We start from the raw sequence: 20,532 nt of genomic DNA on the forward strand, positions 1-20,532 counted from the left end.
AAGGGAAGGAGCGGGCTTTTTGGGAGTTTAAGGGTGGAAAAAGATGGATCAGGAGGGGTTGAAATTATCTCGAGGCCTGTTGACCAGCTTTCGAGATCTGTCGACTTTCTTTCGGGGCCTATCAACTATCTTTAAAGGCCTGTTGGCTGTTTTTCATGCAAGGTAAAAAAAAAGCCATGCAAAAGCAACTATAAAACAGCTAAACAATCCCAAACTCACACCTCTCCCACCACACAACTAACCTCCCGTCTAAACGGCACTAAGACACCCCATAACACATAGCTCATATCCCTCACCACAACCACGCCATCCCCTAGCCCAACTCCAACCTCCCCAACTTCCCCCTCAAAACCCCCTCTAACCCACCCCCATCCCTACAAAACCCCGCCAGCTTCACCGCCCCCTCCCCCGACCCCCTCGCCCTCTCCGTCTCCCCAGCAGCAAAACAATCAATCCCGTGATTAAACGCCGTAGCAGCCATCCACTCCAGTTCCTCCTCCGGCCAGCCAGCCTCGCTCTCCCTTAACTCCCTCGCCTTCCCGCACGCCTCCTCCAGCAGCCTCATCGCCAACCCGTCATCCACCGGCAACGTAGCCTGGAACAAACACCTCGTATACTTTGCCAATTTCACCGCGTCAAACGCCTCGAGCGCCCAAATCTCATTGACAAGTCTTCGCATGGTTGAGTACAGAACTGCTTGGGGTGTTAGTTAGCTTGTTTGGGTAACAAAAGGGGGGTAGGGGGGTTACCTTGCCCTGGAGCTCTCGCTCGGAGCAAACTATCCGCCATAGCCTGAAAAGCCGTCACACTTTTGCAGCCGACTGCTCTTTGCACAATCCCACCCAAATCATCCCACGCTTCCAGCACTACCGCGGCTTCAAAGTCAAATGTCAGCAGCGTGGCGTGTTTCCTTAGCATGTCATCCCTCGAGTGTTCGTCTAGCCGTGGCAAAAGCTCTGGAAGGTCGGTATCGAATGCCAAAACATGTTCTCGCATGGCAGTGTAATATTCTAGTTGCTTCGTGACATTGTCTTCCGCCCGTGCTTGGGAGACCAACGCCGAGGAAATGATGAACCGGGAAAAGAGCATCTTCAAACCCATCTCAACAAGCTGAGACCCTCCCATGTCAGGCGGAAAGTGGCCGGTGATATGGACGCAAGAGGTGAGCATTCTGACTATGTACCGTAGGTCCCACGTTGTTGTGTTCTTCAGAGCGAGGTTATAAGAGTTGCGGCTGAACCACTCGAGTTCGTCAACCGTAAACAGCTTACGTCTTGGATTCTCTTTCTTCTGCTTTTCGAGGGCGACAACGACTGTTTGATCGGTCAGGGGGCTGCCAGTATGGGCATTCAGGGGTAGCTCACCAGCATCAAACATATCGCAAAGGTCTTCAACAACCCCGTTTTCACCAGCGTCTGCCCTATCAACGAGCATGTTCAATAGTCGAATGGTACACCTGAACAACGCCGGCAAATGTGTCGGATTCGGTTCCTTGTACTCATATCGATCCTGCAGCTTCTTGAGAGCGGCAATAGCACAGATGACGTCCCCAGCCTTCTGGGACTCTGCAATACAAGCCCCCAGAAAGTCGACATGTTCAGGTGTCTGACTGATAGTTTCGAGACATTTTCCAGCCAATACTCGGTCTTCAGTCCGTATGGCGACTTTGAAGGCAAGATATGCGGTCATGGGCTCCTTCCAGCTCGTAGCCGACATGTCGTTGATGACTCTTGTTGCCGTCTCCATGCTGTTACGGGCCAGAGCACAGAGGAGAAGCTTTCTTTCTTGACGTCAGTCCTTAAATTCAACATCGGGATGGCTTTGAATTACCTTTCCAGCTTTGCATTATTCCCAGGACCGCCCTTCTCAAAGATGGGCGCCAACGCCAACTGACACCAAGCCTCGGCGAGCGCGTATTCCCCCTGAGTATACGACAACTCCAACTTCTTCCACAACAGCTACACCATCATCATCAGCATTCTCTCTTCTGCCCTTCCACCCAAAGAAAACTCACCGCCTGCGCAGCAACCGCCGCCTCAGCGCTCACAGCCCTCGCAACATTCCCAAACAACTCGCCCAACCTCCTCACCGTCTCCATCGAATCCCTCTGCTGCGTCATCATCCACATCCTCGTCACCAACGCCTTCTCCATAAACTCTTGCCCACCAGTTCCCCCCAATGTCCTCAACACCAAAATAAAATCATCCATCACCGCACACCCCGCCCCAGGAGCCTTATCATGCAACCTCCTCACATGATGCACAACCAACTTGAACTCCGCCCCCGACCCCATCCCCTTCTTCCCATCAAAGTTCCTAATCAAATGCCTCAACACATCTGCATACCCCTCCTCATCAAACACCTCCGCATTAGGCGTCTTATACATCACCTCCAACTTCAACAAACAAACCACCATCTTATTCCCCATCTCCACCTCCACAAAATCAACATAATTCTTCGCCTTCTCATAATTCTCCTCCGTTCCCGTCCCCAGCAACGCAGTAATCAACGCCTGCAAAATCGCCAACCTCAGCTCCACCCCCTCCCTCGTAAGCTGCTCAACACCCACACTATTCACCACCTCATTCGCCCTCTCCAACCACTTGACCGCGATCTTATAGTCCTCCTTCCCGCTCAGACTCTTCCCAATCTCATACAGCACATCCGCCAACCTCTCGGTATAATCCCTCGTGAGAAACCCCCTCAGGCGCTCAGCACTGCTGTACATATGCTCGGCAACATCCAACCTCCCCTCCACCCACGCCAGCGCCGTCCTCCAGATGAAGTACTCCACCTCCAAACAATTCGCCTCACTAACCTCTTCCTCCATCCAGCCTTCCCGTCCCAAATCTTGCAAATGAGTTTTGTGATCGGCCACAATCTGCAGCGCATTCCCCGACAGCTTCGTCTCCTTCGTCCCCACCAAGTCCCTTGTTATCTTCAAACCGAGTTTGATCACATCCACCAGATCACTCCTCCTCTTCCTCTTGTTCCTGGCCGAGCGGGCAAACACCACCAGCCAAAACCCCAGCGCCTTGCCATAGAGCGCAAGTTTCCTCAGCCGAGTATTGGGGGCCTCAGGCGGGTTGATCGGGTCGTTGCAGTCCCGCCATAATCTCGTGCATAAATTCCACAGCCTGACACCAACACCATCAATGTCAATTTCTTCGGGCGAGTGCTGCTGCTGCTGATGCTGCGCAGAGGAGGAGGGCTGAGGCCGTTGGCAAAGCAAATGAAGCTTGTCAATATGTTCAGTAATCTCCTCAGTAAGCCCTTCCGCGGCAGGTATATCATTCGGCACAGACAGCAGGTTCAGCAGTCTGTTGGCAAACTCGACACAGGGGGTAATCCGCCTCTCGGTCTTGGACTGGGTAGGAGCGGGTGCTTCTGTCGTTAGCATGTGTGTTTGTCCTGTCGGCCGTCGAGGAGGTACAAGCGATCGAGGAGGAGGTGACGAGAAGGGCGGAGGTGACAGCCTCGGGCGGACACCAGTCCCTGCTCCTGTCGCTGAGACCCCCCTGGTCGGCGGGAGTGGTTTAGAAGGGAGCCTCCTATTGTGGCTGGAGATGGTCGATCGAAGGGGCGGCATTGTGTATAGATACCAGAGGCATCGCAACTAAGTCGGCATAGCGACAGAAGGAGAGGCAGAAAACGCTGAATTTGACTCTGCCTGATAGGCACGTGGACTAGCTTATGACAAATGGCCGCCCTCACCTAACCATCCAGTGGAAGGCGCGATCAAGGAGAACGGAAGGTGCTACCTATCCACCAGCACCTTCCTGATGTCAACCATCAACCCTATCCCTTTCCAAACCATCAACTCCAGCCATCAATCAATGTCGTCTTCCAATCCAACTCTTGTTGTTTTCCTGATTATTTCTCCTTTTTACAAGCTGACTCTAAACATCCACGTGTGTGGATACTCTTTGTTTTGTCGATGCTCCCACCGCATCTTATTATGCTCCCTGTTCTACGAAACGTCCTGATGCTTGCCCTGTCGGGCGGGTATGTTATAATAAACGACGATTTGATCCCACATTTAAGGGTCGTGGGGGATGAAGTTTCCAATGATCAAGCCCGGCCTGGGGAGTGTCAGCAAGACTGAAACGACAAAAGAGAAAAGAGAATGTCCACCACATACACTTGGGCGTTGTCCTTTTTTATCCTGAAAGAAAAGCAGCAGTTCACCACCTTTTTCGACGATTTATCGGGACTCTTGAGTGTGCAGGCTGTCAAAAGGGTGTCGTGGAGCGGATCGAAGGCAATGGTTCCAAACTCTTCCCAATACCGCACGACCGACTCCTCGGTCAGGATCTCGTGCAGTTTAGTCTTGCCCTGTGACGGGATCAGCAACCCAGCCATGCATGCCCCCTTTTGGTCGACCCAACACCTACATTTCTGAGATCCTCCACTGGCACGTCGATGAGCTCGGCCATCTCCTTGTTACCCCTGAAAATCTCCCCTGTTCGACGCCAGCAGCATGCCGGGACCGCCATGCTGGCGAAGACGCGGTCGTACTCCATTAGGGAACTCTCTATCTGCATCTCGTTGATGGTCAGAAACATGTGGTCTCGCCCCTGCATCTTTTCGCGAAACTTTGGCCGGAAACGATCGAGTTGTCGAAGGATCTTTTGTCTCGACCCCGGGCTGACGTGCTCGTTGAGATACGTTTGAAGACTCTGGTAGCCTTTGATATAGTTAAACGGTTGGAGGAGTCCAGCCTCGACTTTGGCCGTGAGAACCTGGAGCATGCGGTCATCCGCGTCGGCATTACCGCTGGGATCGGCTGCCTGGAGATAATATTCTCGGGTCTTGTCCTTGGAAACCGCAGCTGATTGTTCCGAATTGGCCGTGGGCAGAGAGGCCCCCGGAGCCGTGGCCGGGGGCGGCATGGAGCTGCTACTGGGAAACCCCGGGATTGGGCGGCCTTGGTTTTGACCATCGGGCGCAGCCACGGGGTCCTCGAATATGTTGGCTCGCAGGTAGTTGTTCAGGACGTCGAACTCACTCGACACCTCATGGGGAACTACAAAGCTGGGGTGATAGTTGTGCATATCGTGATAATGGCTTTGGGAGGCTAACCAGGAGTCAGGGAAACCGCCGACTGGGAGGGAAGGTTTTCAGCTCCTGGCGTAAGGAACGGACTGGGGGGGGGGGGGGGGGGATTTTCAGGCACCTACATTGGTTCATACTGCTACCCAGCGTGCTGCCTTGGAGGCCGGACACCGCTGTGGGTTGCACGAGCTGTAGCTGATTACTCTGGCCTAGCGCAGCAGCAGCATCGAAGGCGGCACTGGCGGCTGATCCTGTCCCGGAGCTCAAGCTCCCATCGAACGAGGCCAGTCTCAAGGCGTCTGCCGCTGTCTGGTTCATGTTGCCGCGGCCCAGGTCTGACTGAGACGCAGACCCGTGCGTAGTAGACGGGGCGACGACGCTCTTGGACTTGTTGGACCCCTGATCACGGGGCTCATCATGGCACAGGTGCCCGATATTCCGCTTAACACATCTCGTACATGGTCTCGCCTATTCACAGCACGGCCTGGGGTCAATAACTGCTCAAGCGCTGGGGCCAATGGTTCGCCGCCCTCTCCTGTTTCATCCCGGCCGCCAGCAAGCAGCAGACGGGAAGACTGGGGACGGGACGTCGACCAGGCGGAAGGGGGATAAGTGTACGTACAAGATCACACGTCATGTGCTGTATGTAGACGAGGGTGGAATCATCCCTGGTTAGCCACTGTAACAACTCGATATATGCATGATGTATGCGTATACAGTATATGGTGTGTAGTGCTCATTGTGAATAGTGGGTATGAGAGGTGAGGTCGTGTATGCGAGCACGCTGCTGCAGGGGCGCTTCTCCACGGAAGCTCTCCGTGGGGGGCAGCTGCCCAGCCAGCAGCCAGCTTCACTTAGATCAAGAAACAAAGGAAAAAAAAAAAAAAAAGACCAGAGGTGGCTGGAGACAGGGGTCCGGCGCACTGGGATAAATGACTTACAGATCGACGGCAGTAGAGGCAGGCTGTAGCAAATGGTGTCAGCATACAAACGCCATTCCCGGGGGACCGAAGCCATCGTGGAGCCGGAGGGGTGGTTCGACAAGACTTACCATGACTGACCTTGCGGCGCTTCTTGGGGGTCTGGTGGTGGGTGGTGTGGTGGTTGTGTTGGTTGTGTTGCTGTTGGTCGTCGGTAGAAGGCGCATGGTGATCCTTGGGCTTGGTGTTGCTCTCGGACTTGATGTCCTTGGTCTCATTCCCGGCGGTCCTCTCCATGGCTTCGGTTGCCGTCATTGTCTAGTGGACTCTTCTCCCATTGGGTCTCGTGGTTACGCAACGGGCTTCGAGTTCGTTGCTCATTTAAGCAGGGCCGGCGGCTTCTCGCAGCAAGTCGCGACCATTCAATGCCAGTTCCGACGCTGTTCTGCTGCTGCTGGCGGTGTCCTGGCGGTCGTCGTGCTTCTCTCTCGGTCTGGGTTCCCCTGTTTTTTTTTTTGCGCTCTCTGCGTCGGCCGCGGCTCGTGTGTCGTTCGGTTCGCGAAGCAGTCGTTCGGCTTTGTTGACTCGACACCTCGGCCAGAAGGGTGCGCGCGTTGGCGGGGCAGTATCCGTGATTTGGTGTTATTGAAGCTGGTGGCCACGGGGTCGTCTCTCCGGGCGGCTTGAGGTTGGAAGCATTGCCGGGAGGTGTACGGAGTAAAAGTTGTATGTATGGGAAGGTAGTCGCCGTCGTTCCTAAAAGAAATCCTCTCCACCCGCGGCACCAGCCAGCAGCAATGGGTCCTCTCTGCCGCCCAGAGCGGGACCCAGGCGCGGCGACCGGGGCTCAAGAGGGGCTGAAGTGTGAGCCGAGGGGTAAAGTTTACAGGGGATTCCAGGTGGGCTTAGCGCCAGTCATGGATCACTTACAGCATGAACCCACTGACGGCATGTCGCACGGGCTGCTAACTGGATCCAGTTCATCCTTTGTCGCATTTTGACAGTCATCTCGATTCTGTGTTCAACAATTGGATGGAGATTCGAGATGGTTTTTCATGTCTATAATTCCACCATTATAGTTATTACTACCATCGCACCCCGTACCTTCCCGGTTCCCGTCCTTTTGCCGGTTCCTGGCCGTACCTTCCTTCCCCTTTCCCACCGGGTACCTACCCCAACTCTCACCGAGTCGTGTGTGTTCTTTCCCTATCCGGCTCTACCAAAGGGCGGAAAGAGTGTCTCAAACTTTTCACATGACGAAACCTTCTTCTCGGGTTTCCCCTCCCTTTGAATGAATCAGCATCTGACATTGCGGGGATGGGAATGTTTTTCTTGCTGTTTGTTTACCTAATGGCCTACCTAATCATACACACTCACTGACAGGAACTCGGATCATTGTTTTACTCACTGATGTCCGCCTTCCGACATTTTATACTTGGCATTCTGCACGCCCACAGGAAGGGCATCGCTCAAGTCCAATGAAAATCTGTCATATGAGTAGCTTCGACAGCTGCTCTAGTCACGGGATGCTTGGCCCCTTTGGCCGACATAGGCAGTCCGTATGCTGGGAATCGAGATGCATCAAGGGATCGCGATGGGTGTGCAACAGATACGCCACTCGGTGCCTGCGTTGCACGACAGCCATCCAGACGGGACTGTTCTGGCGGTCAGGACCTAGATTCATATTCTGGGCTTCCCATCTTGAGGTGAGGACCAAAGGCGAGTTGATCGATCCTTCGACATGCGGGGCACACACGTTGGAGGCGATGGCTGTGATTTGCTCACCAACCAGCTGTTGTTGGATCAGCCAGCCAAGGCAGGCATCGCTGACATTCAACCGTCTGCCTGTCCTCAAACCCACCAAGACAAAACTCAAACATGCGCATGAGCCTCAGACAGAGGTCTCGAGTTTGACTCAGCTCAGTTTCGGGACGTCGACTACACCTTCCAATGAAGGTTTGCAGCCGCGATGGCTTCCTCGTCATGGCACGAAGCATCATGCAGCAGACCCGATGTGAGCTTGGCTGGAGGCATTCCGTTCTGTATGAGTTGCGGCTCAATGGGCCCCCTCGACGACCTTGAACCAAGTGAAACACCACCAGCCATTCCGATTCTCTCCGGGAAGCGATCTGGCCTGTCGCTCTCGTGGCCCCATTCAGTGAAATATGCTACGCAACTTACCGACGGCGACGGAAATGATCTTGGAGATGTGCTTCAGTCCGTGCTATTAACCGAGAAACCTGATGACTTGCAACTGGATGTCCAACAGGAAAAAATAGGGTCGGATCTGGAATCCAATTCTTCGTCGTCCACCATAGCCCAACAGTGTCGCACCTATCACCAAAGCCTGGTTCCCTCGGACGAAGTGACGGGCAATGACAGCATTCGTCTGCTTCGCCTCGGTAAGGGAAAAGGCTCGGAACCCTTGCACGGTACGCTGGAAACCCGAGAGCTCAAATACTTTCCCGAGTATGAAGCTCTGTCCTACACATGGGCCGATGCCAACGGCCAGGCTAGCCGGACCAAAAAGTTGTATCTGGGGAGGGAATGGGCTGTGTTCCCAATCACCACAAACTGCGACGCTGCTCTTCGTCATGTCCGCCTTCCCAACACTGAACGCTACATCTGGGTCGATACCGTTTGCATCAACCAGTTTGACAACCTTGAACGCTCGCATCAAGTTCAACTCATGCCTATGATCTATGCCACTGCTCAACGTGTGCTTGTTTACCTCGGTGAAGATAAACCGGAACGAAGCATGATCTCGAGACACCTCCCAGTTTTTTCCAAAGTGATGGACTGGAGCCAAAAGTGGGATGACCTGGGACCTATTCTGCAACGCCCCTACTTCTTTCGGAGCTGGATTATACAGGAAATCGCCTCTGCAAAAACAGCCTTGGTGGCCAATGGCGAATCATGGCGGGTATGGCCCGTCTATGACGAGAAAAGCGATGCGAGCCTGTTTCTCCCCTGGATTAAGGAATTCGAAACCCGAAAATACAAGACCTCCAAGCACCTTTTTCAGCTGATTACCGACTGCTGGACCTCACAGGCCTACGACCCTCGGGATAAGGTGTTTTCTCTTCTTGGGGTTATCACTGGCGCAGCGGCCGACGGTCTGGTGGCCGATTATACGCTCACCGTTGAGCAGGTGTATGTGCATGCATCCAGTTGAGCACATTTGTTGCTGTTGCTGATATTGATCACACAATAGATACACAGGCCTCGCTTCGTTTGTACTGAAAAATCATAAGCAGGCCGATCTTCTCAAGTACGCTGCTGGTTATGCCAAATGCCCAGGGCTGCCCTCATGGGTGCCGGACTGGGCTATCCTCTCCCGAAACTGGGACGTCATGGCTCAAATACGCGCCTTTCACTCTTTTGACACTCAAGCCAGTCTGATGAGCGCCTACAAGATCTCTTCTTACAGGACCGAGCACATCCGTGAGTCTTGGTTTATGGACGACGTCAGCAAAGTCATGTTCGCCGGCATCGATATCCACGGTCCTACTGGCTCTCTATTTCTGCCTGCGATGAAAATCACAGATCTCCCCTCTGACCAGTACTCACGCGTTCCGGCTCATCCTACCCTCCAAGTTTTACCCGATCAACCATCATTGCCACCTCCTCACGGCGGCATGACTTGCTTCCGCGGACCTCTCTTCGTGATGGCCATGATGGGACCATCAGATGACACGTCTTGCTTGTCTGTCTGGTTTCTGCATGGCATCAATGCACCCGTCATCCTTCGACAGTCACAATCCGGCAACAGCAGCATCTTTTCCTTCGTCAGCACCTGTCATGTCAGAGTGCAGACGGGCGTGTGCATGTTTCAGGGAACTGCTGAGGAAGAAATGTACAACCCCGCCAGCTACACGATCAGTGAGAAGGGCTATACCATCGGATCAGATGCCAAACGCAAGGACAAACAACGCCAATTTCCACCACCCAAGTTTGAGCCCTGGAAGAGATCGGTTTTGACCCGACCACGATTCTTGGAACATTTTGGCACGGATCGAATGGTGTTCGATCGGTGGGGTGACCTTTACTCGACAGCACTCCAAGATGCCACATTGAGAACCTGTGCCGAGTCGCAGCTTGCGAGGTTGCAAGCTCTGGGGGCGCACGCGGAGACGACCTGGACCGAATTCATCCAACGCGAAGTGCCGATCGTCATTCTGTTGCCATCGTTGAGGGGGGTTGATCTGATGGCACCAGTTGTGTTGCTTTTGGAAGACTTGGCGGAGTCACTCAAGCGGATGAAATTATTCTGGGAATCGATCGAGTCCCTTTTGGAAGCAGCCAAGATGCTGGGGAATACGGTTGAGGGCGCCATACGTGATGATTACGGGCGGAGGGCAGCAGAGCTGAAAATAATGAGTGTCAAGATGTTTGAAAAGGAGAAAGGTCGAGAAGCATACGTTGAGGATGGAGAACCTGGACAAGTTTGGTTGAGCCGGAGTGTCAGGCAGCTGTATACCTGTTCGACGGAGAAGAATATGAAGGAGATGGTGTTTAAAATGACGGCAAACTTGGATGAGCGCGGGGGTTTTGCCGTTGACGGTGATGGTGGGAGGGAGCAGGAGCAGTCTGAATGGGCAAAGGATGGGATACCGTGTCCGGTGTGGTATATGATCAGGCTAGGGTACCACAGTCGGTGGCTGGGTATGAGAAAAGACCAGCTGGAGCGTGGTAGGGGCTTTTTGAATGATTTGATAAATGGGCGCGGGGGGGATTGGAAGAGGACAGACCTGATGACGATGTTGGCTGGGGGGAAGGAGTTGCCTGCTAAGACGCCAAGGGAGCCTGGGGATGAGGAAGGGATGAGTGTGAATGAGGCTAATCTTGCGAAGACGAGGACGATGAGGGATGTGTTTGGGGAGGCGGAGATGGAGGTGAAGTTGACGATTATGGCGGTGAAGATTTTGATGGAGAAGAGGAAGGAGTATGCGAGGTTGATGAAGGGGGAGTGGAAGAAGATTGTGATTGTTTAAGCTATGGAATAGCTAAGGCAAAAGGCTCACCGGCCAACCCTCTCGTTTCTTATGTTGGGGAGGGGTGACTCGGTTACGAAAACCTTGACGTGCAAGATCTTACTCCGGATATGGATCGAATCGAGAAGGCTTTTGGGCCCAATCCTTCAGTTGGGAGCAGCTCCAATACTCGTCCCACTGAGGACCAGAGGGCCAATATGGCGAGAGTAAGTATTCGGAGCTGTTGAAAGGTGGGTGCGGAAGGTGGTGTATATACTGTAGTTGCTCCCCCCTTTCTCTGACGAAACATCGGTTTCTGGGCAGGATGCCTGACTGGTAACAGATACGATAACTATCATCAAGTCGCAAATTTGAGCAGTCACCCTCCATTGTGTGTGTAAACAAAGATGAACACAGTTCTGGGACCCCCATTTTCGATGTTGACACAGCCCTGACCCTCACCACTTTCTGCCCGTCTACATTCCCTTCTGCTCTCCCCCAGCAAGCCTCCCCAACCTCTTCTCCCTCCACCACCACGCATCCAGCATCGCAACTCCCGGGCCCCCCATCACACCAGCCAAAGCAACAACCGCCAAACCTCCAATCAACTCCCCCAACCCAACCGCCCCCGCAGCCCACACATCAACCATCAACCCCAAACTCCAAACCAACAAGCCCCCAAACGAACAGAGCAAATCATACTGCAAAAGCCCCCTCGTGCTCATCACAAACTCCCTCTTTGCCATGGTCACCGGCACAAAAACCTCCCAGAGGGAGAATCCGCTGTGGAGTATCACGTACCACCAAACCACCATGCTGATCCCCGCAACAACCAAACTCAACGCCCCCTTCCCAACCAACTTACTCCCCTTTGCCCATCCTGTTGGGATTGTTTTGGCAAGTACGGTATTTGCGAGGCCGATCCAAAGAGGAGCGGGCTGCCATAGCCAGGTGTAATAGTGTCTTTGGTCGAGACTGTGGGGGAAGAACATGTGGTATACCCAGGCGTAATGCAGCGCCACAAGAAGGGGTAGCAGAAAGGGGATGTATTCCTCTTTTAGGAGCCTTTTTCGGGGGTCGAGGGCGAGGATGCTGGTGCTGGGGGAGAATGTGAAGTGCAGCCAGCAGTACAGCGGGGCAAGGACACCGAGGCCGAGGATCTGGGCGGCGAAGTTCCATGCTGTGGCTAGGTAGGCTGCTGTGTAGGCGTTGCCGTCGCGGAACGACTCTAGCAGTAAAACGAGGTAGACTGGCCCGAGGTCGACGAGGAAGAAGAGCATTTGGTGCCAGGCTAGGGGGTCTATGGATAGGGTGCTGGGCGCGAAGATTACGCTTATGGGGCGGAAGAGGTCGTTGGCGGGTTTCCAGGGGAAGACACCCTCCAGAACTGGGACTGGGCCGGAGGGGTGGGGGATGAACCCCTTTTCCAAAATGGGCGGGACGAGCTCGACGAAGGTGTCGCGGTCGAATCTCTTGTTGCAAAAGTAGGAGAGGTAGAGGAGGGGCAGGGCGAGGACGCCGCGGCCTAGGCGGGAGGAGAGGAGGAGGGTGAGGGTGCCCATTTTGAATATTGGTTGTGAGGGTTGGTAGAGAAGGGGATAATGGGAGAGTGGTGGAGGGGTGGGCGGTGTTCATATGTTGGTCGTAGTGATGGTGGGGGACACAAATGGTTTTTGGAGGTTGGGGATGTTGGGCTGTTTGCCAACTGCATAATCGCCAAAAGCAACCCTTTTTATAGGCTGGGTTACCGGGACAGTGGACCGGAACACCTAGATAGGAATTAACTTATCAGGCTGTGAACATGGCGGCATTCGGAGGTTGCAATGAATGCCGACTTTCAACGGGGGAGATGTTGTCTCCGCCCAGCTGTTCGAGGAAGGAGATCGAATAAGGAAGGCCAGTTTCCTGGTACCCCGCTGGGCTTACTGATGCCTCATGCAGGATACATATCTAACCGCTGATGTGATAGCTTCGAGCAGCTAAAACGCCGTCTCATGCTAATGCTATGTTGCTGTCCCAGAAATCAAAAACCCAACTCCAACGCCACCTAGTCCAGGGAACCCTACAGATGAGGAACCCCAGCGCTCTGCATGATCAGATTCACGATGCTCAAAAACCCTTCTCCCAGAATGAAACCCTACGTAATCACAGTCAGCATCTTTCATCAAACCCACACCTCATCCAAGATGCAGAGAAACTCACAGAAGCCAACACAATCAACGGTGTATCCTGCCACCCCTTGTACGACCTCCACCACCAGCTCAACAATCCACCGATTGTCCTCGCCAGTGTAAACGACGGCACATTGTACATCCCCACAGCAACCGCAATCCCGCCTGGAACCAGCGCCTGCAGTCGTTTGGTTCGAGTCATCGAGGTGCGAGCCGCTGTCGTGACGGCAAACAACAAAGCTGCACCCACAGCCCACTCCTTCGCCATCGGAGGTAGTCCCTCACCCGTCACCAGCCTGGCAGTAAAGATCCAGACGTAGCCAGTAGGCACTTGGAACAAGTCTCCTGGGATAGTGTACACTGAAGTGTAGAGCTGGTAGATGAACGCGCTTGCCACAGCTCCGGCAGTAGCACCGATGACTTGTCCCCAGAACTGAGCCTTGGGGGCTGCTCCGAGTAAATGGCCGGTCTTGAGATCCTGCATCAGATCGCCGGCCTGAAGAGCGCCCTGTATTGCCTGTTAGTTAGATCCAAAGAATGTGTGAGCATCAACATACCGCCTCAGACACAGCTCCAGCAACCAAATTGATCAGGACACTCGACTTGTTCGACTGCGGAATGATGAACGCAAAGAACAGCTGAGCAAGCTTGCTAATCCCCGAAACCGGGTTCAAGTCCGTCTCACCAAGAGCCCTCACTCCCATGATACTCAGCACCAGCGCCATAAACACCGCCGTAATAGTAGCATAAAGCGGCACCAAGTCTCCAAAAACATAGTGAATGCACCCAACGCAAAAGATGATCGAGGCAGCAAGCCCAATGCTCACCACCTTGTTGCTGATCTGTTGGTCAGGAGGCGCATCATCATGTTCCTTCTCCTCCTCAGTCTCAGCAAGCAACGGGCCTCCATCTTCCGACTCGGAAGAAGAGTCGGTCCTAAGCAGAGAGGCATACCCCTGGCGTCCTCCCGGCAGCAAATTCCTGACGCTCTTTGGCAACACCCCCTTGATCCGAGGCCAGTACAACCTCACCGACCTGAAAGCCAAATACCCCAAGCTCACCACGGAGTCAGCAAGCATAATAGCCAACGAAACCCAAACGATCCACCCCTTACTCCCATGCTCCCAATCCGACACCGGCCCCGGAGCCCATCCCTTGTTCTTTGCCAGCGGTGACAAAACCCCCCATCCCACCACCGCACCAAGAAGCATATGCAACGTCGTCGCTGGACCCATGATAATTCCCTGTCCCACATACGCCAAACTCGGGTTGAGTGTCCAAAGCCACGTGCTCGCCGCGACACTTCCAAAGATGGGAATGTTCCTCAACACAGGCAAAAAATACGTCGCAAAAGTCGAGATGCCGGAAAGCAAAAAGCATACAATCAACAGTCTCACATTCCTCTTCCACCCCTCGGATTTCTTGTTATCCTCCTCCTCCCCATCCCTCACCTCCTCCCCCCCATAAGAACTCTCATCATCCCCAACCAAACTCGCAAACCCATGCGGGTTTTTCCTCTCCCCGCCCGCCTCCTCCACCCCCTTCGTCTGCCCATGCAGCACACTGATCAAAACCGCCGTGCTAAACCCACTCGGAAACTTCAGCTGCTCCCTAATCAGCACCTGCCTCCTCAACGGCACCGCAAAAACAACCCCAAAAAAACACAACCCCACCCCCCAAACACACCCCCTCCACAACCCCATCCTCACCGGCCCCATTTCTTCTTCCCTGAGCAAATACTCCATCGCAGGAACAACACCAACAAACCCGCACCCCAAAGGCATGATCGCCATGCTCCCCGCCACAGTCTGAACAAGCACGTTTTCCACCGGACTGAACGGCAGGTCCCCTAATCGATCCCTCAACAACCTAAAGATCCCGAAACCGAGGAGGGAGGCGGGCATGGTCATTGTTGATACCCAGCCTGTCTGCAGGCCAAAGTACATGTTGCTGAAGCAGATTATCAGACCGACGAGGAGGCCCACCGCCAGCGCGCGGGGGGTGAAATGGCTGCCGCGAATGATTTTTCGTTTTCGAGGCGAAGGGGAGGGGGAGGGGGAAGGGGTCAAAAGGGGGGAGGTATCGTTCGGGTCGTCATGAACCACCGCTGGGATCGCCAGGCCGGACGCTGCCGAAGAAGAAGAAAAAGAAGAAGAAGAGGAGGAGAAGGAGGTGAGTGATGAGGACCGTTTGCGCACCCCTCCCCCATCATCGACAGGAGTGGTTATTGAGCCTGCCATTTTGGCGTGATGAAAATCAAATGATGAGATGAAAGGGGATGAAGAACAGATGTGAGGCCTACATCAAGACTGCCTGGCGGATTAATGATAAACAATGATGAAGATGATGCTAAATAATGAAATGTTTTGAGCGAGAGAGAGAGAGAGAGAGAGTGTGTGTGTGTGAAACAATCAATTGATAACACAACACACACCCGCTGAGGCACGCCACCGCTTAGTGACCAATAAGCCGCTAACCCCATCAGGAGCGGGTAAAATGCACACCCGCTACCCAATTCAGCGTGACCACTAACACTAACACGCACACCAATCCCGGTGCTGCCTGACGTGTTCACCAGCTAGTTACGGAGTAGTGCAACTGATGAAAATAAAATCATGGGCAGGTTCGGGTTCTTCTCGAGATTGACTGACATGTTCAAGCAGGACTCGCAGTCACACTCTTCCCCCCCAAGAATAATTGACACCGGCCATATCCGTACCTCAAAGGCAAATGAATAGGCATTTTAAACATCTTTAAAGGTCTCTTGACTGTCTTTAGAGGTCTGTCAACTCTCTTTTAAGGTCTTATAGTTCTTTGCAAGGACTATGGACTTATGTTTAAAGGCCTATTAACTGTCTTTAAAGGCCCATAAATTGTCTTTAAAGGCATACCTTACCACATGATAACAGGTTTAACCAGACATTAACGGGGAACAATCACAATCAAGCACCACTTTTATCACCATATGCCTCACTCACTCAAAAGCACCAGACAACAAGAAAACATAAATCTGCTCCCTACCCATTGCTTTCTCAACGCCCTATCCCCCCAACGCCCCCCCTTATCTCTTTCCTAATACATAAATTATCACAATAAACCAAAGCCAAGCAAAAATATCACCATCAACTCAATACGCTGTTCACCCCCCTATCCACACGCTATCTTCCACCCCCTACACACTCTACTCGGTAGTATCCATCTTTTCCCCCTCCCCCTCCCCCTCCGTAACCCCCACCAATTTCTCCTCCTTCACCCTCCTCGCCTCGGCCCTCCTCTCCTCCTTCCAGGCCTCAATCCTCTCCTTCAGCTCTGTATGCGGCACCACATCCTCGATACTCATCGGCTGCCTCGTGTACGGATCCTTCGGATCGCTCAACAAATGCTGCACGATCGTGCTCCGGTCCACCACGTGCCTCGACGGCAACCAAACCGGATCATCCATCAGACTCCCCATGATCGGGTCCTCAAACTCGGCCGGCGCGTCGTCAAAGTCAATCTCGGCCTGCTCCAATATCTCCTTGGCCTTTCTGAACTTCTCACACAGCCTCTCCCACGCCTGGACCTCGTGCTCATCTTTCAGGTGCTTCCCCCTAAGGATCTGGGCAGTCTGCCTCATTGTCGAGTCGCGGTAGGAGCGGCCATCTCCCGCGACCGCCTCGACAAAGGCGGGGGAGGAGCCGAGGTTGAGGTAAATGTCCGCAATTTCGGGCAGCAGGGTTTTGGGCGAAAAGTGGTACTTCTCGGGATTGTCGACGCGCAAGTTCTTGGACTTGGGACCCGTCAACATGTCGAGGTTGTAGTCCAGCATGCCCGCCAGACGCTGGACAATCTCTGGCATCGTGAACGCTTCGCTCAGAGTCTTGGTAAACAGCCTCATCATGCCGACCGTCTCATTGGCAAGCTGCATGAACGACGTGGCCCTGTTCTCGGCCTCACGCAGCTCTTCCTCCAACCTCTCCCGGTCCTGCTGCGACAGGTTTGGATTCTTCAAATCGAGCTGAAACTGGTGGATTTTGGGGAACTTCCCCAAGCCCTCATCAAGAACATACGTAGCGTCGTTCATCAAAAGGTTGACAAAGCGTACGAAGAACGACCGGTTAGACCTACCACTGGTCAGTATGACGATCAGCCTCGACCGAAAGAGAGGAAAACTCACTTGCTAGACTGCACCAGCTGCTGCCTGTAATGGTCGTTGACCCACACACACTTGATGATCTGAAAGATCTCGTACCGAATGTTGAACTTGTCGTAGAACCCATTCTCGGTAAGCTCGCACTCAATGTAAAACTTCATAACCGCATGGAGCAGGTACTGGTTCGCAAACTTGGTGCTCGTCATCAGCTCGCCCAAGAACCCCTTGCTGAGATGATACCTAGGCCATGTCCCCTGGTACAAGAGCGTGATCAACGACGACTTCAAGTACGGGTTCTTGACGTACTCGGACGACTCCAAAAAGGTGATGCAGAGCGCAATCAGCTCGTCCCCGACCGCATTGACAATAACCTGCGGCACCTCTCGGAAGACAAACTTGAAGTTGTCCACAACATCCTGCAACGCGTACTCGGGAAGGCACTGGAATGCCTCGGGCTGTTGGGCTGGCAGCGGGAGCGTGAGCTGCTTCTCCGGCGTGTACTCCGTCCCGCTGGCAACGCGCAAAAGCCAGACCGTGACATAGCGCATAAACAGCAGCGAACGGGCCTGCATCTTTTGCTCCAGCGATACGCCAGAGATGCACATTCTAAGAGACATGGAGGCTTCCAATATGGCCGTATACCGTTTCAGAGCATCATCCAACCGCCGAAGCTCAGAAGGCCGGTTGATCACCTTGGGCCGCTCGGCCTCTATCAGGGCAATGTTCTTTTCGAAGTGCTTAATCTCCCTGTCCAGCGTCTTGAGCTTGGCATTGGTTGCCTCGCTTCCGTAGTGGTGAGCCGCGAGTGTCAAAAAGAACACCTCGGTGATGAAGTTGTTGTCGCCCTCCAGCTTGGTCGAGTAAAACTTGTCCGACTGGGCCTGGTCGGCATTGAGCTTGGTCTCGTCCTTGATGTCAATCCTTGGATTTCTCCGAAAGTAGTTGATATCGATGCGGCTGACTTTGGAGAATGTGCTGTCCATGAATGGCTCGCAGAGGTAGTCCAGAATGACGGTGACATTGATCATGAAGCCGTCCGAGGACACTTCCCTGGGATCATGCTGCATGGCTCGTCGTTTGTGGTTGACGTTCATGATGTAGGCGAACCAATCCAGGACCTTGTTCCGTGTCTGGTTGCTGGCGCGAATAAAGGCATTAATGATATCTCTGAGGTCGGCTTGGTGTGTGTTGAGGGTCATTTGCAGGGCGCTCTGAGACGTCGCGATATGTCTGGGGTCCATGGTGCGAGGCCCAGCAAAGTACACAGCAGCAACCTCTGGCTGCAGGGGCGATATCCTGAAGAAGGGGCCCAGAAGGGTGTTCTTCTCGATGCCCGGTGCCGATTGCGCCATCTGGAAGCACGGGTGAGCTGCCAGTTCATTCAGAAGTGGCGCATATCTGGCATATGTTTTCAGGGCCTAATAATGTCAGCACAATCTTTTCAACCGTGCTCGTCTCGATTCACTTACATTAACATAAGGCTTGTAATCATCATTCATGGTCATCGTAGAGAGCTTGCTGCTGATATCAACAATGGCCTTAGTGAACAGCGGCGCAATGGTATCATCCTCATCGAATCGAGACACGGCCTCCCCGATGAAGTCCATACACAGCCCACTCTCGTTCTCAACCTCCTTCAAGAGATACGGAACGAGTGTGTCGTGCACGGGGCTCGATTCCCGACTTCACGCCCACAAAAGTCAGCATACCAAACAAAAAGCTGACCCGTTTTTGACAGAAAATACCTGAACAGTTCCGGCATCGTCAACGAAAAGATGCAGTTGCTAAAGCACAATCGTCTCGCCTCCTTCAACAAGGCCTCCTTCTGGGGGGTTGGGTTCCTCAGCGCCTTAAGCGTCCGGACTACCCGCTTCCAGCAAGCCAGCAGGTACTCAAAGAGTGGCTTGTCCTTTGGGTACTCTGTGGCCGCCTCCATGATGGCCTCCTCCAGCCGGTCCTGGGACAGCTTCAGAGGGGCCACCTCGTCTGTGAGGTCCTGGCTCAGGTTGGGCAAGAATGTCAACTTGTGGCCGTGGGCATCTTTTGTGCGTGCAGCATCCACCGTCATGCGGAAGATGGACCCCAGGATTCGGTCGGCATAGTCTTCGAAGGATTCCTGAGCTGGTGTCTGTTTCCGTGGTGGAGCTGGGGCTCCTGATGGTGAACCCTCCAGCTCCGAGGCCCGTCTTTTAGATCCCAGCTCTTCCCCGAGTATGCTGTTGACGGCCTTGTCTTTTGGGGCGGTTGCGGAGGACGGCGAAGGGCTGATGTTGATTTGTGATCGGTTCGCGATGGGAACGATGGGGGCTGCCTTCTCAGGCACGGGTGTCCCACTGGTTGGTGAGCCACCGGTTGGTGATGTGGTCGATGGGCTGTTTGCTCCCGAGCCAGCCGCGCTGCCGGGCCCACCGCCGAGCTTCTCGAGTCTTCGGCGACGGATTGCCTCCATGGTTTCTCGGTCGGGCGCATCAGGCAGTGTCGACGCCGGGGCTGGTGGCGGGGCCGGGGCCGGGGCCGGGGCCGCTGGCGGCTGCTGTTCTTCAGTAGGATCCATCGTGATGATTCGGCAGTCTTATTCGGCCGACGGGCGGTGCTGGAAAAGTCTAGGAATTGACAGCAGAAGCAGACAGATAAAAAGAAGAAAAAGACTCTTTAAGGAATGCAGAGAGAAGATTTAACGGCAGCCACCAACACACTAGAACTTTTTGCCTTGAAAGCCAAAAACCTTGGAAGTCGCCTGAAGCTCCAGAGTAAATATGGCGGGGTCGGAACTCAGCTCACGTTGGGGGGGTTGCGCTAACAGCTGGAGCCTAAAGACAGCCTGGACAAAGTATTCTTGGGACGAAAATGCCCTGTCATTGACTTGTGCCCGGCGCTGCTTTGGGCGCTGTGTGCGCTGGAAGCTCGCAGAAGACGCCTTTTCCGCCTTTTAAGAGAGAGCTGATGGTAGGCATTACTAATCTAACCTTATCCTTATCTTATCGTTATCGTTGCCTAGAGGGCATCACCACTTCGACATAGGTAGACTATACCATGTTTCTTTCTTCTTTCTATTCTTCAAGCTTCATCCTCCTTCATTATTAGTTGCTCGTCTATTTTTGTTGTTTCTACATGAAGAGACCTGCCCACAGAACATCTCTGAATAACCTCATTACGCATACCTAATTCATGATGCAACCCATTACGTCCATAGCGCCATATCAACGATAGCCATACAACTCTCACACAGCTCATGACTGGGCAACATTGCCTCCCGTCCATACCCAGCGCCAGAAAATATG

At 53.6% G+C, this 20,532-nt stretch overlaps 6 protein-coding genes across 6 annotated transcripts; 1 reads left to right on the forward strand and 5 right to left on the reverse strand.

The window, feature by feature from the left end:
- Positions 1–313: 313 nt before the first annotated feature.
- On the reverse strand, positions 314–3,589 carry PODANS_3_6330 (uncharacterized protein; the record flags this gene model as incomplete). The annotated part of the gene is made up of 4 exons (XM_001909401.1): positions 314–693; positions 750–1,747; positions 1,831–1,937; positions 2,015–3,589. The coding sequence occupies 4 exons, from the start codon at positions 3,587–3,589 to the stop codon at positions 314–316; spliced, it is 3,060 nt and encodes a 1,019-aa protein (XP_001909436.1).
- A 450-nt stretch (positions 3,590–4,039) lies between these two features.
- On the reverse strand, positions 4,040–6,290 carry PODANS_3_6340 (uncharacterized protein; the record flags this gene model as incomplete). Its single annotated transcript, XM_001909402.1, has 7 exons — positions 4,040–4,082; positions 4,142–4,335; positions 4,395–5,026; positions 5,181–5,523; positions 5,678–5,695; positions 5,997–6,019; positions 6,107–6,290. 7 exons carry the CDS (start codon positions 6,288–6,290, stop codon positions 4,040–4,042), a joined length of 1,437 nt encoding a protein of 478 aa, XP_001909437.1.
- Positions 6,291–7,944: 1,654 nt separating this feature from the next.
- PODANS_3_6350 (uncharacterized protein) lies at positions 7,945–10,969 on the forward strand (the record flags this gene model as incomplete). Its single annotated transcript, XM_001909403.1, has 2 exons — positions 7,945–9,128; positions 9,190–10,969. The coding sequence occupies 2 exons, from the start codon at positions 7,945–7,947 to the stop codon at positions 10,967–10,969; spliced, it is 2,964 nt and encodes a 987-aa protein (XP_001909438.1).
- Positions 10,970–11,424: 455 nt separating this feature from the next.
- Positions 11,425–12,510, reverse strand: PODANS_3_6360 (uncharacterized protein; the record flags this gene model as incomplete). Its single annotated transcript, XM_001909404.1, has 1 exon — positions 11,425–12,510. One exon carries the CDS (start codon positions 12,508–12,510, stop codon positions 11,425–11,427), a length of 1,086 nt encoding a protein of 361 aa, XP_001909439.1.
- A 500-nt stretch (positions 12,511–13,010) lies between these two features.
- On the reverse strand, positions 13,011–15,359 carry PODANS_3_6370 (uncharacterized protein; the record flags this gene model as incomplete). The annotated part of the gene is made up of 3 exons (XM_001909405.1): positions 13,011–13,085; positions 13,151–13,627; positions 13,677–15,359. 3 exons carry the CDS (start codon positions 15,357–15,359, stop codon positions 13,011–13,013), a joined length of 2,235 nt encoding a protein of 744 aa, XP_001909440.1.
- Positions 15,360–16,300: 941 nt separating this feature from the next.
- On the reverse strand, positions 16,301–19,805 carry PODANS_3_6380 (uncharacterized protein; the record flags this gene model as incomplete). Its single annotated transcript, XM_001909406.1, has 4 exons — positions 16,301–17,222; positions 17,276–18,669; positions 18,721–18,934; positions 18,997–19,805. 4 exons carry the CDS (start codon positions 19,803–19,805, stop codon positions 16,301–16,303), a joined length of 3,339 nt encoding a protein of 1,112 aa, XP_001909441.1.
- Positions 19,806–20,532: the final 727 nt, after the last annotated feature.

Source organism: Podospora anserina, chromosome 3 (genome assembly GCF_000226545.1).
Source record: "Podospora anserina S mat+ genomic DNA chromosome 3, supercontig 2".
In the NCBI taxonomy this organism is placed as follows: Eukaryota; Fungi; Ascomycota; class Sordariomycetes; order Sordariales; family Podosporaceae; genus Podospora; species Podospora anserina.